The sequence below is a fragment of the Rattus norvegicus genome, chromosome 12 (genome assembly GCF_036323735.1).
Source record: "Rattus norvegicus strain BN/NHsdMcwi chromosome 12, GRCr8, whole genome shotgun sequence".
Classification (NCBI taxonomy): domain Eukaryota; kingdom Metazoa; phylum Chordata; class Mammalia; order Rodentia; family Muridae; genus Rattus; species Rattus norvegicus.
Genome location: NC_086030.1, coordinates 22,637,662 through 22,656,609, shown reverse-complemented (window position 1 = coordinate 22,656,609; position 18,948 = coordinate 22,637,662). Strand labels below are relative to the sequence as shown.

At 36.8% G+C, this 18,948-nt stretch overlaps 1 protein-coding gene across 1 annotated transcript; it reads left to right on the top strand.

Annotated features, from left to right (window-relative positions):
• The first annotated feature begins 746 nt into the window (after positions 1 to 746).
• Positions 747 to 18,311, top strand: Vom2r62 (vomeronasal 2 receptor, 62). Its single transcript, NM_001099509.1, has 6 exons — positions 747 to 946; positions 7,408 to 7,699; positions 8,484 to 9,290; positions 10,324 to 10,554; positions 10,979 to 11,108; positions 17,404 to 18,311. The coding sequence occupies exons 1-6, from the start codon at positions 747 to 749 to the stop codon at positions 18,309 to 18,311; spliced, it is 2,568 nt and encodes an 855-aa protein (NP_001092979.1).
• The last annotated feature ends 637 nt before the right edge of the window (positions 18,312 to 18,948 follow it).

Here is an 18,948-nt window from a genome sequence, read left to right as displayed (position 1 = left end):
AAACGTTGGTCCTACCTCTGGTCTTGGGGCTGAAGTCACTCCTCGGGGCCTGGGTTTCAGCTCTCCATGAGGGCAGCAAAAAGAAGGGCCTGCCCTGCAATCTCTCTGGTCCATGTATACAGGGGGCCCAGATGACGCTAGGCATTTTTCTCTAGAGTCAGAAATGTGAGCAGAGAGTAGTCTCTTCTGTCTTCCCAGGCGTGTCTGCCCATCTGAAGGTCTAGTTCTTCACCCCACAGGATTTGGGTGCAGGGGGCTCTTTGATCAGGTCCCTTCAGATCTGTGCGTAGTCTGGACTGCAGGACAACTGCAGCTTGAGGGCCTCTAACTTCCTGTCTCCAGAGGCCCTATACAGTTTTCTCTTGAGCCAGGGATGTGGGCAAGGGTGAGCATCACTGGTAGTCTCTCCTGCCCTGCAGTCTCAGGAGTGCCCACCTGATTGGGCGATGAGCTCTCTCTCCCATGGGGTTTGGGAGCAGGGAGTTGTGCGGCAGGATCAGCGAAGTTCGGGCTCCAGCTCTGTTTGTTACTTTTACAGAAGACCTCAGCTGTGAAGCCTTAAGGTACAAAGTGTTGAAATTTTCTCCAGGGTATTGGAAAAAGCTGTCTTGCAATGACTAGGTAGTTCAAAGGACTTCTGTATCTGTAGCTCTTATAAACCCACAGAAGGGCACACATATTCAGCTGCTGAAAGTGAGCACCTGGCTTCACAGCAGATTACGTTTGTGCTCAAAGAAACCCTGACAATGCCCACTTGGATTTTTTTCTTTTTTACCCTCATGCTTCCTATGCTCCTGTGCAAATTGCTCACCCATAAGTGTTTTGTTTCTTCCACAGACAGTGTATACCAGGATGGGGATTTGGTGATCAGTGCGTTCTTACCCCTTTATACCTATCAAACCTCCCAACACACTGAAGGGGCAGAGAGTATAGACGTCAGTTCACGGTAAGTGTCTCCTGCTTGATCTACCTAACCACATTCTCCAGTGTGCACCCTTACCCCATCTCATTTTTTACTCCCAACAGCATTTCTTCCATCACAATAAGTTTTTCTTTCCACCCATTATCTATTTTTATGGGTGTATTCTGAGAAGAAAATCACTCTCGAGCCAGGTCCAACACTGCTGTCACACAGGAGGACAAATGATGCAACTTAGAATCCTATCTTGTGGGATAGATGCAGTTCAGTTCTTAGGGTGACAAAACAATGTTCATTCTACAAAGACTTTCCATTGAACATTTCTTCTGTGCACTTCCTAATGTTGGTACAGTTGAGTGGGGCTGTGCTGACTGTGCCATATTTCTCAGGAGACTACGTATTCTATTTAGTTATTTCAAACTCTTTGAAGATAATTATTTCCTTCCAGCTGTCTTCAAACACTTTGGTGTTACAGGATAGATAGTCTAGGGGCTATGAGCAGACAGCAGAGATCTTTGTATTTTCTCTAGGATCTGAAGTATACCTGTACAGGAACATTCATTTGACACTTAGCAATGTCACAACAGCAATCAAAGAACTGTTTGCTAAAAGAATGAAACAGACTTGCACAGAATTTGAACAGGTGACTTCTGGTGCTGTGAGCAGAGGAGGTACCACAGAGAGCAATAATTGTTCCTCCTGTCAGACACAGATGTGTCAGATGTTGCCTTTCTAAATATCTAGAAAGAAATTCAACTACATGCTTAGAATTTCTGATATTCCCCTACAACTCCTAACTTTTTGCTGATGTATTTGCATTCTCTTTACTTTCTCTCATGTCTGCTTCGGCCAGGGGTATATGCTTGCTATTTTCATTGTGCTATTCTGCTTCACTGACTAAGAAACTGATTAAGTCATTCATTTTAGCCTTAAGTGAGCTTGTTTAATATTTTTACCCTCTCTCTCTCTCTCTCTCTCTCTCTCTCTCTCTCTCTCTCCCCCCTCTCTTTCTTTGTGTGTTGTGTGTTTGTGTGTGTGTATGAGAGACGAGAAACAGACAGAGACATGGAGAGAGTGAGATAAAGAGAAAGAGTTTAAGAGTTTGCTCTCTGTCTGTGTCAGTGAGGGCACATGTATGACACATCTCACATGAGGACAAACATATGATTCCCTGATTTCCACAATCTCTGAAACATTGTTTATTTGTCTATTCAGTGTTTCCTAGATAGATGAAAAATGAAATATGCCTGCATCCCCATCCCATCTGCCTGTAGAAATGATAGGTTACAAAAGCATGTTTAAATGATCACAATTTTGTTGGTTACTGGAATTAAAATTTCTATCCTTTCACTTTCACTGCAACCATTTACCTATTGAGCTATGTCAAGCTGATTGAACCCTGTATTAATTTTAATTCATATCCATTTCCCATTTACCCATACTACATATACGTTGAAATATATTTTATATATTTGTAAGGATATAAATTCAACTCATTAATTCTTTATGTGATTATATTTATATTTCCAATGCTGACCATGTGGTAATAATTACCTAATCAATTGGTATGCTGTCTCCTGCAGAAGAATATTTCTCTCACTCTCAATATTCTTTATTTGACTGTAGTTATTAGTCTTGTGTTCAGAGCTCATGAACTTTCCCCTGTCACCATTAGCATGTCTATTGGTGTCATCATACCTTAGTTAATGTTTAATCAGACAGGAGGTTTGTGTTTTGTTCTGAGGCTAGCACTATACAAACGGATCCATTTTCCAGTCCAAAATTTCTTTATCATATTGCTCACAAACATATTTTAGCTCCACAAAACATATATAATACTTCTTTATATTTAATTTGTGGAACACTATAAATTTTACAATGCACTGTGATCACTTTCATCCCCTCTAAACTCTCATCCTCCTTCCAGCCCCACCACTGCATCTTCAACATAGTTCCCCACTCATCACCCTTGTTCAGCCAGGTTCATCCCCTTTCATCCCCTATACTACTCCCACCTTTTTCATCTTCTAGAATGCTTCCCTGCATGTGCTCATGACAGTTCGATTAACCTGAATAAATTTTCTTAATCTTCTATTTTTAAATTCATTCAGTTCTGTTTGAAATTTGAGTTTTTTCCCTTAAAAACTCTGTGAAAAATCCATTGCAATATTTTTATAATTTTGCATTTCATTTCCATTAGATTATTGTATTTTTATTGTAAAAAAATTTACCAATAAAATCAAGGGAGGAAATTTCAATTATCTTTGCAAAATATTAAATGTTTGTTTTTTGTACAATCTTTAAATGCTGGTTTCATAAAATAAATTCCTTCATTCTATTCTTAGGAATTGTATTTTAATGTTTTTAAAGAACTTGATTCATTATTTTTCTTTTCTTAAAAAATTATTTCATCATTTTCAGTAATTTATTATTGCTCCTTTAAAATCTTTATGGGTGTCTGAGTGCATGTATGAATGTGTGTATGCAAATAATTGTGTTTGGGAATGTATTTAGGAGAATGTGTGTATATATGTGAATGTATAGTGTGATTACCTGTGTTTGTGGCATGTTACTGTGTGTGTGTGTGTGTGTGTGTGTGTGTGTGTGTGCCTATCCATGGGTGGTGTAATATCAGGCTGTATATAAAGCTCAGGAAATTTTTTGTATTTAAGTTGGGATTACTGTATAGCAATTTTGATGCAGGTTATCTGAGAAAGTAGTCAGTTCTCTTAATTGGCTCACCATACCTTTCTCTCTTTCTTTCTTTCTTCCTTTCTTCCTTCCTTCCTTTCTTTCTTTCTTGCTTTCTCTTTCATCCTTCCTTCCCTTCTTCCTTTTTTTCTTTTATTTTGGGTGGTTATTGTTTATTTACATTTCAAATGTTGTTCCCTTTTCAGGATTCCCATCCATAAACCCTCTATCACATCCACCTCCCCTGCTACTATAAGGTTGTTCTCCCTCCCCAACCAACCCCACTTCTCGCCTCTATGACATTCCCCTACACTGGGTGATCAAGTCTTGGCCTGACCAAGGGCTTCTCCTCCCATTGGTGCCCAAGAAGGCCATACTCTGCTACATATGCAGCTGGAGCCATGGGTATGTCCATGTTTATTCTTGGGGTAGTTGTTTACTCCTTATGAGCTGTGGTTGATTAGTATTGTTGTTCTCAAGGGGTTGCAAGCACCTTCAGTTCCTTCAATACTTTTTCTAACTCCTCCAAGGGGGACCCAGTTGTCAACACAATTGTGTTTCTTATTGTTGTTGTTGTTGTTGTTGTTTACATTCTAATTAAATGATTTTTTTATATTTCATATGTTATCTTCTTTCCTGGTTTCCCCACCGCAAAACCCCCTATATCCCATCCAGCCCTCCCCCTGTTTCTTTTTTTTAATCTTTATTAACTTGAGTATTTCTTATTTACATTTCGATTGTTATTCCCCTTCCCAGTTTCTGGACCAACATTCCTCTAACCCTTCCCCTTCCCCTTCCCCTTCTATTTGGGCTTCTCCTCCCCATCCTCTCCCCATTACCACCCTCCCCCCAGCAATCACGTTCAGTCTTGGCAGGACCAAGAGATTCCTCTTCCACTGGTGCTCTTACTAGGCTATTCATTGCTACCTACAAGGTTGGAGCCCAGGGTCAGTCCATGTATAGTCTTTGGGTAGTGGCTTAGTCCCTGGAAGCTCTGGTTGGTTGGCATTGTTGTTCATATGGGGTCTCGAGCCCCTTCAAGCTCTTCCAGTCCTTTCTCTGATTCCTTCAACTGGGGTTCCATTCTCAGTTCAGTGGTTTGCTGCTGGCAATCGCCTATGTATTTCGTCAGCACAATTGTTAGCTGCCAGCATTCGCCTCTGTATTTGTCACGCTCTGGCTGTGCCTCTCAGGAGACAGCTATTTCAGGCTCCTGTCAGCATGCACTTTTGGCTTCATCAATGTTGTTTAGTTTTGTTCAGTGTATATCTATGGGCTGGATTCCCAGGTGGGCAGGCTTTAAATGGCCATTCCTTCAGTCTCTGCTCCAAGCTTTGTCTCCATATCCTTTCCTGTGAATATTTTGTTCCCCCCTTTAAGAATGACTGAAGCATCCACACTTTGGTCATCCTTCTTCTTGAGTTTCATGTGGTGTGTTCCCACACAATTTCTGCAACTACAATATGAACTTTTTATTTTCTAGCATTTCAAATGTTCGTTTCCCCTGTAAGATATGATAGAGGAAAAGAGTATGCATTCTATCACTAGATGTTAACAATATTCATATTTATTTCATTGCTCCAATATGTGGACCTCTGAAACTGTGAAGTGTGCTATAGACACAGACCTGTTGGGAAAGGCCAGGATCATTGGGAATACTGCATTCAGAATTTCTATATCAGTAGAGCCTGTCTCCTACCATCACTGGTACCTACCTATTTGTCAAATTAAAAAAATCAATCAAGTTAATCATTAAAAGAACAGGATGATTTCTTTTCTCACACACTTTATTGGCAGTGGTTATTAATTGTCCAGAGAAATTTGTTTAATCCTGATAATATATACACAGTACACTTGATGAACTTCAATTTCAAAGGATTCAATGAGTCCATATGCCACAGCCATATTCCAGAAATATTACATCTCTCAATTGTTAAAAGTAAGTGCTCATAAATCCTTAGAAAGATTTATTTTATTATTTTAAATTATTTTATAAATTTAATAAAGAAAATTCTGCAAGAGATAAACAAGTGAATGAATTCAAGTAAAAACCAGGACATAAATCAGTATAAAGGTCCAACAGTGTTCTAACAACTAGTGATTTGTAACTTGATTATAAAGAGTTTCAAACACTTGTGGGTTCATATATGTACTGAGAAAGAAAGCTATGAAAATATTGAACCTGACATCCTCAAATTGGAAAGGGATTCACAAGGCAACGCAGTTAGTCTGTGGAGGAAATGATAAACCAACTTTTTCTTTCCTAATTATGGAATTTAGTCCAGCAAAGGAATTCATTCTTCAAAGACAATGAGAACATAATTCCATTCCGAATCAGTGGATAATACATAGCACAGAGAATCACAGTTATTATGTTACATATGATTAAAAAATTACCTTATCATGAAAGACACTTTCATTTTATTCCTGCATCCAATTACATATCAGGTGATATATATAATAAACCAGGAATTCAATATTTTCTTTTTATTGCTCTTTTAGGTGAGAAATTTTTATATAACATTGAATGTATACTCATACAAAATATTAATGATGTAATTAAACAGATACTAGTAAAAATCATAAATATATTTTAAAGAAAATTTTAGTATACATATAATTTAACCATGTATTAAAATAAGTTTTGAATACTAATGAAGCTGGAGTGCTTAGCTTCATATACAACATATGTACAATGCACAAGATACTGAATGAGCAAACAGAACATTTTCTCATGGAGTCACAAAACTTTGTCAGGACTGTTTAGATAGAAAAAGATTTAAAACTCTATAGGCTCTTACATATTAACATTTTCACATCCAACCATTTGATATTGGAAGCCCAACCAATACTCCACTTCCTGGGGTAGACTATGCCTCCTGCACTCAGAATTTCTCTCTCACCTTGCTATATTTTATCTTCCTAAGGTGTCATGGTATTTACCTGTAGATGATAGCATGTCTGTTTCTTATCCTGTCCTGAATAGTGCATACAACTAACACTGTACAACTCTGTAGATTAAATGTTTTACATTTATGCATGCAGGTATACATAGATAGAGAAAAAGATAAATGAGAATACATAGTAGGTAGCAGAGAAATGCATGTAGATGAAAGAATATGTAGAGTTTGGAATATATAAAATTTCATAATTATAAACCAAATGGCCAACTTACTAAAAAAGCAAAGCACAAACCTAACCATTTAGTTCTTAAAGGTTATACAATTGTATGATCTGAATACAGAAACTTTGAGGTAGACAAGAAGTATAAGGGGTAGAAAATATCATCAAACACCTCAAATTTCAATAATTCATATTACTGTCTCCAGCCCTCAACAGGCCTTGACAAGTGTAACCTTGGACAAGGGCATAGAACTATTTTTTTTCATTTCAGCTTTCATCAGGAACTCTTAGTATGTATTGGTTCAGTCTGGCCTTCCACGAGATACACACTGCCAATCCCTCAAAACGCATAAAATATATTTTTTAGTCTTATAACAGGTAGACATCCCATGTTAAAGATGAACACGTAGTTGCTGGTTGTTTCCTGAAAGGAATATAGACTTATTCATCTATATTCAAATATTTACAAAGGCATTAGTCCCCATAGGAGCTGCTAAACATGACAACAGCCTGTGCTAATGACACATGAGCAATCTTGGGAAAGAAGATGCAGTCTGAACATTGAAGCTTTGAGGAGGTGTGTTCATTCAATGCATAATAGTGAATATACTCAGTTGAACGCCCCAATGGTGATTTGAGATTATGCTCTAATGATCCCTATGTCTTCTACACAGGATCACGCCATACAACTACCAATATGCGATGGCCTTAATTTTTGCCATAGAGGAGATAAACAGAAACCCCATTCTTTTACCTAACGTGACGCTTGGATATAATATTCACAATGCTGGGTCCATTGAAAGTGAGACAGTATTAAGTTTCCTCAAATGGCTCACAGGGCAGGACATATTCATCCCGAACTATACATGCAAAACCAAGGAAAAATCAGTGGCTGCAATCACAGGAAAAACATGGGAAATTTCTTCCCTAATTGCCCTATTTTTGGGTCTTTATAAATATCCACAGGTGAGATTACATGCATGAGAAAAAGCAAAATATTCTCATTTGATTGCATAATTTGTGTACTATGAAAAATCATTAGGGAATGATTCATTTTTCATGATTCAAAATAATGATATTGGGCTGGAATACAGCACAAAAGTCAAGAATGGTTTAAGTGCAATCAGGAGGATTAAAGTTCGGAGGTCAGCTTCACACTTATCCTCATGACAGCAAACCAGATACAAGAAAATACTTGTGTCCATCTTATCTTCTCCCCACAGCAAAAGACATGAAGTCCAGGGATGAAGAGAGACCCTACCTCAGAAGAATGTGTGGAGAAAAGTAGAGAACACCTGATGCCTTCTTTTAGCCTTCACATGCATACATATGCTGTATGAACTGTAGAAACCTGTGTACACACAATTTTATGCACATGAACATACACACACACACACACAGAGAGAGACAGAGAGAGAGAGAGAGAGAGAGAGAGAGAGAGAGAGAGAGTCAATGAACCAACTGTCCAAACATTCCTTTAAAATACATAGCTTTAAAGCTACATACTTTGAGATACTAGACTATATTCACATTTCTTCTGCTTGAAATGTACATACAGGCCTTAAGGTATACACGTGTCTACAATAAATGTGAGTATTTCAACTCATTTTCCAGAATCATATCTCAGTACTAGACTTGACTTTAAATAAAAATTTGGATCTCTAAACGTTAAGTCACTGTTTCATATGCAATGTTTCTGTGATTTCCAGAACCTCCTCATTAATGTCTATCCCTGCTTTCATTTTTACAGCTGAGCATTGGACCTTTTGAACCAAGTATGAACAACTCTGAGAAGTTTCCCTTTTTGTATCAGATGGCTGCCAAAGAATCTTCTTTGGCCTTAGGCATGGTCTCATTGTTTGTCCATTTCAGATGGAATTGGGTGGGGCTGGTCATCTCAGAGGATGAGAATGGTGTTAACTTTGTCACAGACTTGATTCCACAAATGGAAAGAAACACAGTCTGTGTAGCCTTCATGGAATTTATCCCAGTTACTCACATGATGGACCTGGATAACGCTTATGAATACCATATTCGGATTATGAGATACCCAGCCAAAGTTGTTATCGTTTACGCTAACACTGACTCTTCCTTAGGTGTGTTGTTTAGAAGATGGGAATATATACTTCCATGGAGAATCTGGGTGACCACTTCACAGTGGGAAGTCATCACTTCTATGAGACATTTAATTCTTGACTCATTCCATGGGACTCTCATCTTTTCACAACGCCAGGGTGATATTTCTACTTTTAAAGAGTTTGTAAAGACAGTGAGACCTTCTAAATACCCAGATGACATTTTTCTTGCCAGACTGTGGGAGATTTACTTTGATTGTGCAATATCTAATGCTACCTGTAAATCATTAAAAAATTGTTCATCTAGAGGTAACTTGGGATTGTTACCTTGGTACCACTTTGACATAGCTGTAAGTACTAGCAGTTACCATGTATACAATGCTGTATATGCTGTGGCCCACACCATGCACAAGATGCTTACACAAAAAGGAGACCTACAAGGAATGAAAAACGGAGGCAGCATGGATTTTCCCCCCTTGAAGGTAATGCTTTTACTTTTGATTCTCTAGACTGTCACCAATGTAACTTTTTGAAATTGACCCATACATACTCTAAACAAATACAATGGGGATCTTTCTAGAAGACAAGTTTCCTAGACTATTTAACTGACTGGAAGAAAAATCTATACCTGGGTGAAATTGAGAGTCAACTTCCCAATCATACAGAAATAAAAACCAAGATAAAAAAATGTTTCTGTTAAAGGTGCTGTCAGTCTCATACACTTCTAAGGTTCTCAACAGTAAAATCAGAATCTTTTCCCACCTTGTTCTTATATTTGAAAAGGAGTGGCATCATATTTAAGGTCCTAAAATTTGTACAGTACCAGCAAGTGAAATATTCTTAAAATATCTCATTAAATTGTATCAACTAATCAACTATAGATTATTTCTTAAATTTGTTACATTTGCTCTCATAAAATATGTGGACAAAGGTCATATATGAAAAAAGGTTTCTTTTACTTCAACTAAGACATTATAGACCAGCATCAGGATGGACTCAATTTGACAGTATTTTAATGAAGCTTGCCACATAAACTTCCATAATGAAGAGCAATAAGCTATGAGTATGCTATTACACAGCTGGCTCCCTTCAGTATATTCAGTTCAGGAACAGATTATGAAATGAACCTGCTTTAATTAAGGATGGGTATTCACACCTCACTTAACCCAAATGACAAAAACTCACATAGACATAATCAGAGTACAAAATATCCCAGACAATTTTACACTGATAACACAAAACCAGATGCCTGTAGACTATCAGTCATATATGCAAAATATCCATGCTCACCAGTGCTGAAAACCATTAGGATGTATTAGCAACAGTAGATTTATCTAACTATCCTGTTAAAATACTATTACGGTATTTATGATGTCAATTAAATATAAATGTACACATTACCCAATCATATATGCCTAATGTTATTTCATTGTTAATTGGGATCAATGAATATGTGAATGTGACATAATTCAGACTCTTATAAAATTACCATTATGAATCATAAATCTTTTGTAGCTGAGCTCCCTGCTGAAGAACATTAAATTCATGAATCCTGGTGGAGATCCAATATCTTTGAATCCTTCAGAGAAATTGCACATAGATTATGACATTCTGAACTTCTGGGATTTTCCACAAGGTCTTACATATAAAGTGAAAATAGGAACATTTTCTCCATATTTTCCACCTGGTCAACAATTGTCGATTTCTGAGGACAGGATAGAGTGGAGTATAGGATTGGAGCAACAGGTGGGTGGAATCTTATACTATTCTGTTGAGAACACAGGTAAAAATCATGAAAAATGCCTTGGTGAGACTGATGCCTCCTCATAAATTAAAAGATGAATCTAATGATAAAGTTACACACTTACTTTCCATGTTCAAGTGTTTCTTAATGTGTTTACCTTTGCCAAGAATTAACACATGCTTACCAGTGTTATGCATGATTCTAATTATACATATATATATGTATGTATATATATATCTTTATTCTGTTGATAATTATATATATATATATTATATAGATAATGTGTATTTTAGTAACATAAATTAACATAAATAACTAGAATGAGCATGCACAATATTAAATTCATTATTACCCAATCCTGTAATATACCCAATCCTGTAATTGCCAGGCTAATTCTTTATGTCCTCATTTCTCTAATATCCTCAGAGTCCTGTCTCTGTATGCAGTGAAAGTTGTGTTCCTGGATTCAGAAAATCTCTTCAGGAAGGGAAAGCCGCTTGCTGTTTTGATTGTGTCCCATGTCCAGAAAATGAAATTTCCAATGGAACAGGCAAGTGTGTGCATTAACGATGAGGTTCTCACCACTGTTTTTAACCCACATACTGAAGGTAAAATCATGCACAAGAGATGTACACAGATTACATCCTTAAGATATTGTCCTCATAATTAATAGTTATATTGAACAATATAGCTCCTTGTTGTAGTCTACATTTAGGGATTTATAGGATTACAAGCCATATTTAATTCAGTTAATACTTGTTGAGAATGTGAAAGGATGCTAAGAATAAATATTTTCCAGAGAATTTAACAAGTGGATTTTAGATATAAATAATTATGTCTAGTTTTGTCCAGTCTTTTTGACCGATATTAGCACCATATTAAAACCATAAAAAACCATTAATCTGTCACAAGGTCAACTTTAAAATTCCCAGAACAAATCCTGAAATAGATATGATATTAATAGACAGTATATTTGTCTTAATTAATTCCGGCATTCGAGAGATGGCTTAGTAGTTAATAGAAGCATCTTCCCTTTTAGTGGAAATGGGTGTGAACTCCACTAGTTATATGTTGGCTTGAAACTCTTTGTAATTCCAGGCCCAAGGATCTGATACCACATTTTGACCAATCTTGATAGCATACTCATTTCTGTCACAGACCTACATATATTAAAAATAATCCAAACACCATGGGTACTAATAGATTCTTATGTCTCATGTATAACAATATATAGCATAAAATCCTGCCAATGTAAAATCCTGTTTCCTGATATCTGTAGTTCAAATAAGTAGGTAATAAAATCTGTGGAGATGCACAATTAGGGTTATGTGCAAATTCCTGCAGAAAGAAGTAAGTGATGCTACACACATGTGAGAATTCATCATGACTTTTTAAAAATGTTTGAACCAGGATATAAGATGACTAAAGGACATCATAAATGTTTCTTAGTATTGTCAGGTATGACTGAGTATGAAAAATATATCATGTAATAATCAGTAAATATTGAATTAGTTGAATAAAACCTACACGCCAAAAATTAATAGGTCAATCTTCTTGAATATCATTGTACTGACTGGTTTTGTGGGTCAACTTGACACAAGTTGCAGTTAACACAGAGAAAGGAGCCTCGGTTGGAGAAATGCCTCCATAGATCCAGCTGTAACGTATTTTCTTAATTAGTGATCAAGGAAGGAGGGCCCCTTGTGGGTGATAGCATCCCTGGACTGGAAGTCTTGGGTTCTACAAGAAAGCAAACTGAGGAATCCAGGTTAAGCAAGCCAGTAAGAAACATCCCTCCATGGCCTCTGCATCAACTCCTACTTCCTGACTTTCTTGAGTTTTAGTCCTGACATCCTTCGGTGATGAACAACGTGGAAGTGTAAGCCCAATAAACCCTTTCCTCCCCAACTTGATTCTCTTTGCTGCTGTTTGTGCAGGAATAGAAACCATGTCTAATTCAATCATGTATATTATATATATACATTATAGTTATTATATATACATTATAAATCACACATGCAATGTATGCAGGCAATTATGCACATAATAAAATGGTGCATTATATGCAATGGACGTGTGATGACAATCATGTAATGTTGGCTCCATCCTTGAAATGTAGGTATTTATAAACATAATAAATGCAAATAAATCCTACTGCTAACATGATATTCACAGAAAAGAGACTGTAACTAGTTCTACTAAATCAGGCACAGGAAAATATTAACCAATATCTACTTTTGATCTAAATTTTTTGAAATCTTATCTTGAGAAGTAGGGCAATGAAATATACAAAGGAGGTGCAGAATAGAAAAGAGAAACTCAAAGTATCTGTACTTAAACAGACAGGATATATGCCTAGTAGACCCAAAAACTTTACCAGAAATATCCTACAGCTGATGCACACATTCTGCAGAGTAACAAGACATAATATTAACTCAGAAAAATGCTTCTTAAATAAAAACAAACTCCTCAGGAAGTAAATAATGGGAACTAAATATACTTTATAATAATTAAAACTATGGAGTGGAAACATCAGTACACTGAAAGATTTAAACACTGAAGAAAGTAATTGGGAAACGTCCCGGAAGGTAAATTAACTCCCTTCCACATTTTGTAAATGAATAGTGTCTTTGTTGGGGCTGCATTGCTCTGACAAAACGTAAAAATTTTAGTTAAGGGAAGAAATCCTTTGTTTCATGTTTTACCCTGAGCTTAAATTCCACTACTTAAGGAATCAGGCTAAAAATAGAAAGCAGAAAGTTGGGGACAGAAAATTACAAAGAACCCAGGGGATAATGGAACTTACTTGCTTGCTTTGCATGTTTGGCTAGGATGCTTTCTGAAGAAATTTTATATCAATTGTCCAGTAGTAGCCACACCCGCACTGAGCTGTCCCATCCCACATCAATCAATTAAGAAAATGCACCAAAACGTTGTCCACAGGTCAACCTTATGGTTGCTTTTCCTTTTGCAAGACTATTTTTTCCAGATGTTTATACATTGTGTCAGGGTGTCAGAAACCAACAAGCACATGTATCATCTCCAAAAGCCACCCAATAGGAATAATCTATTGTCTACTATGTACACATGCTCATCCAGGATCATAGCTCTTTTACTTACAAGAATCAAGTCAATGAAATAGCCTCAAAATTCATCAACTAATGAATGAATAATTAAACTATATACATATACACATAAAAGAATAATTTATCTATGAATATGAAAATGCTACACTCCCAGGAAAATGAATATTAATGCAAATAAAATTTAGTGAGGTAATGCAGACAAAGAAATAACACTGCCACCAACAATCATATATATGTGTGTATGTATCTACATATCTATATTTATATATGTATATATACCCTTTAAAACTTAAGACATGGTTTTAAATTGAGTATGTATAGAAGTCAGGAAACTACAAGTGGTTCATAATGCTGAGAACATATGATTTAAAAATATAATAATGAAAATCAAGGACTTGGAGATTGTGATCCGTAATTGATTAGAAGAAGAGGAAGAATGAGGGAACATAACTAATACTAAAATCTTTTCACAATGTCATAAATCAACCCACACCTGCAGAAGCTTCAAAGCCTGTACTTTACAGACACAGAATTTCACTGGAGTAATCCTATATGGAGAGACAGTACAAGGCAGATTCACCACTGGCTATCAAGTAAAAAGACACAAGCCACATGTATGCTACAATCTTTCAATGGGTTAGTCAATGAAGTAATAGAGACAACCCCAAATCCTTGGTAATTCTTCACTACTTAATCTTAAGTTCCTATTGCTGTTGTAGAAATCACATATCTGAGACATAAAGAATGAGAAAGCATGCAGAAACTGACCTAGAGGTTTTCTTCCTGATGAATAGTGGACAGAAGATTAGAAGGTGTCTAAGCACAACACTTTGGATAATATGTATGAAGAATCTTATTGTGGTATAGAGGGAATTTCAGAGAGAAAACATCTAATATGGAGGGAAGGTCATTAAGATACAGGAAGCTCTAAAGCAGCTTAAGTAACAAATGTCACAGTGAATATCCTTAATCTCAGTACGTAACATTTTTATCGCCTTCAGAGACTCTGTGAAAATGTCCAGATACATTAGAACACTCACTCCCAACATGAATAGAAGCAGGAAGGGTTAAAGTTAGAATATTTTTAAATAAAAGCTCACTGAAGAAAAAGAGATAAGCCCAGATCCCTGAGACAACAAGAAACATGTGAGGTTCCTGGAGACACTATGCACCCTGTGAGGTTGTCGGGAAGCTGTGCTATGAACTCCAAGTTTCTAGGTTTCTTTATCACCTCTTTGAGGTGAGCTTGTGATATTTGAGGGTTTTGAATTATGTCTCAAATACTTGTCTAGTAGTGTGACAAAAAATGATTTCCAAGACAGCATATAAAAGAAATTAATTAGGAGCTCATTGTTTCATAGCATAGTAGATTCCCTTCAATAAATCATGGTGAGCAAGGAAGTATATTGTAAACTACAATGTTCTAGCTGTCACTAAAAATTACTTCTGATCCAGAGGCATCACAGGAAAGATGAAGAAAAAGGAAGAGAGAGAGAGAGAGAGAGAGAGAGAGAGAGAGAGAGAGAGAGGTGGAGAAGGTAGAAACAGAGGCATACAGAGACACATAGCGAGACACCAAGAGCATAAATGAAGTCAATGGTATGGTTAAGATATAGAGCCCCCATTATCTGAGAAGCTATTAGTATTTTCAACTAACTATTAAAAGCATAGTCAATTTTTAATGGTATGACCTGTAGTCTAAGTAGCACATTCTACATATTGCTCCATGGTCCATGATCGAGTCAAAGACCACCTAATCAATACCCCAATATTAGGTCACAAAAGCCTTCTTTTGATTAGTTGCTGAAGGCTATCCAAAAGTCTACCAAAGTATATAGCCTCTTCTGTTGACCTGGGTTCTGGCCAAGAGGTGCAAGGTAAGCTCCTATTGCTGAATATACATAGCACTTCATGAACAGGTCCAGAGTCTCCTGAGCTAGGACTGACATAAATGACTTCTCCTGAGTAGTAGCTTTCAAAACAGAAGGCATCATGCAAACTTCTGAAGAAGAGAAGCAACAACCACACCTACCCACCTATGATACCTATAAACCATTGTAACAACTAGCATGCCAAGATGATCCTATCGGTTCTGTGTCACTACACATACCTTGATAGAGTTCATCATTTCTATATCGGGACATAACATGGGCTTGTGAAGATAGATAGTATATCTTTATTTGAAACTGAGTTATAGTCATACCCACAGCTAAGTTTAGTCTCCACCTATCATCAAGAAGATCACTTTCAAACCAATAGAGTTCATTACAGAATACCACCACCACTCAAAATTTAGAGTTGTAGACACAGTCCCAATAGTAGCGATATCTAAAAAACACACGAAATCATACATCCAAGGTTTCTAAAACATTGTGAAAGAGGGGAAAGAAATATTTTAACAGCCATAGTGCCAACAAGTTTAGTACAAGATATATCTGCCTGAAATATCAAAAACTGTACATAAAGGCTAATCAATATGTGTACCCAAAGGTAAACTGAAACACTTTACATGTAAAATAGATATTTTAAAGTGGACAGAAGACACCACATTGGTCTCAGTACTACACAAAATACTGTTGATAACTTACCAACTTATAAAATGGGAATGGGGAAGCTGGAATAATGAACACACTCCATCAATAATTTCTATGAATTAAAAATAAATTAACATTATGTGGTAGGAATTAAAAATAATATAAAGGAATGTCACACTCCCCATTTTATCATAGTGTATTTTCCTTTCATTTCCTAGGTAGTCTGCAAACCGTCTTCCTAGGGGTACTTAGAAGACTACCTGGTACCTCATTTAAACCAACAGGGTCTAGGTTTTAGGAATCTAACTTAGTGCAAGAAAATGTGCTTTGTACTGTTCCAATATTCACATTTGGTTATGTCTTTCACCAAATTAACTTCAAAAATAAAGAATTTACTTCACTTCCAGCTCACAGTTATCATGAAGGGAAGTTATGGAATAAAGTTAAGGCAGGAATCTGGATGCAGAAACTAAAGGAGAGACCATGGAGCTGCTTACTGCCTTGCTCCCCATAGCCCATTTAATGTATTTGTTAAAATAACTGAGGATGAATCTCCAAAGTTGGCAAAGGCCACAAATGGGGAGAACCACCAACTACAATTAAAATGACAGTACCTCACAGACTTGCCTATGACCAACCAGATGGAGGCATTTTCTCATTTGATATTCCCATTTCAAACGTGCCTTCATTTTGTTCTGTGTTAGGAAAACTATAACCAGCACCAAAGATGAGATTTTGGAAATATAAGCTTCAATGGTTGCTAGCTGATGATGGATTCATACTAATTAATGGGATTCCCAAAGACCTCAGCATGTTTCTCTGACATGAGACCAAAAGAGTAATAGTGTCCAACAAGTGTTTTCATGCTGCAGAGAACATAAGTTCAATTTTCTAGATGTAACAGTAAATGACATTTCCCTTCATGGATTCCTCAGTAGAAATTACCATAGCATTCCGTATATATTATAAGAATTAATATAGTTCTTTAATTTGGAGACAAGAAAAAAGTGCCATGAATACACATTAGAAATGAAAAAGAAAGCACATTTGCTTTTTTACATGATTTTTTATTAACTGAATATAATCTTGAAAGAAGAAATATGTTACCACTTTCCGACTGCACAAAAATACTGGGCTTACATTTCAGACTGAGCAACATTCAGGCATGGTAGTGTACAAATAGGAAAGATGTCGAGGTTGTAGTATCATGTCACATTGCATTTCTTGCCAGATATTGATCAGTGTGTGAAATGTACAGAGGACCAGTATGCCAACACAGATCGGACTGTCTGCATCCAAAAAGCTGTGACATTTCTGGCTTTGGAAAGCCCCTTGGGGATGACACTCGCCAGCATGGCCCTATGCTTTTCTATCCTCTCCTCATTTGTCCTGGGGATTTTTGTAAAGCACCAAAACACTCCTGTGGTGAAGGCAAATAACAGTACTCTCAGCTACATCTTGCTCATCTCCCTCACCTTCTGCTTTCTTTGCTCATTTCTATTCATTGGTCAGCCCAACGCAGTCACCTGCATCCTGCAGCAGACCACATTTGGAGTTGTTTTCACAGTGGCTGTTTCTACTGTCTTGGCAAAAACCATTACAGTCATCCTGGCCTTCAAGAGCACAGCTCCAGGAAGAAGGTTGAGGAGGCTGCTTATATCAGGAGCACCGAAATTCATCATTCCCATCTGTACACTAATACAAACTGTCCTCTGTGGAATCTGGCTGGGAATATCTCCTCCATTTGTGGACACAAATGCACACTCTGAACATGGTCATATCATTATTATGTGCAACAAGGGCTCAGTAATAGCCTTCTACTGTGTTCTGGGATACCTTGGAGTTCTGTCCCTAGTGAGCTTCACAGTAGCTTTTATGGCCAGGAACCTGCCTGACACCTTCAATGAAGCCAAGTTCTTGACGTTTAGCATGCTGGTGTTCCTCAGTGTTTGGATCACATTTCTCCCTGTCTACCACAGTACTAAAGGGAAGATCATGGTGGCTGTGGAAGTCTTCTCCATCTTGGCCTCCAGCACAGGTCTTCTAGGTTGTATCTTTATCCCCAAATGTTATATTATTCTTGCAAGACCTGACATGAACTCATCGAAATGCCAACGAAATAGAGTTCAGTGGAAATAAGCTGGTTTTAGAATACCTCAGGTTAGTTTTAGAGTTTTGAGTACTTTAAATAAAGTTTGTCAGCTTAAAGACTTGGATCTCTTGGACACTTGCCAGAAGATTGAGTGAGTGATTAGCTATTCAGTGGTTTTATGTCAAGTACTAAATTATCCTGAGCTGTTTTAGACATTTAATCAGACAGCTATAACTCAATATAATTTTAAACAGTTTTTTTGTATATAAATGCATTCTGTTACTATAAAGGGACAGGAGAATGGTACCATTATATCTGAACACAGTATTTGAGGTAACTTATATTCTCAGGTTATGGTCACTGGTATTTGTTGCTAGTATAAAATTTTTCTTACAATATTTGAGTTAAAATTTCTTTGTATGTTTGATTACTTGTAACTTCAGTAACTTTGCAATGCTAAGTACATTTTCCATTCTGGTAATATGAATTACAACATCAGAAGTTATGACTACATCATTTTGTTAATTTTGCTAGAACGTAACATCACAATAAAATCACATTTCTGGTATGTGTATGATAGTATTGATAGAGAATACTAACCTAATAGGAAGGATCCATCTCAATGCTTGGAACTACATCCCATGGACAAGATTTCAGTGGTGACCATAAAGAGAAAATAACTTA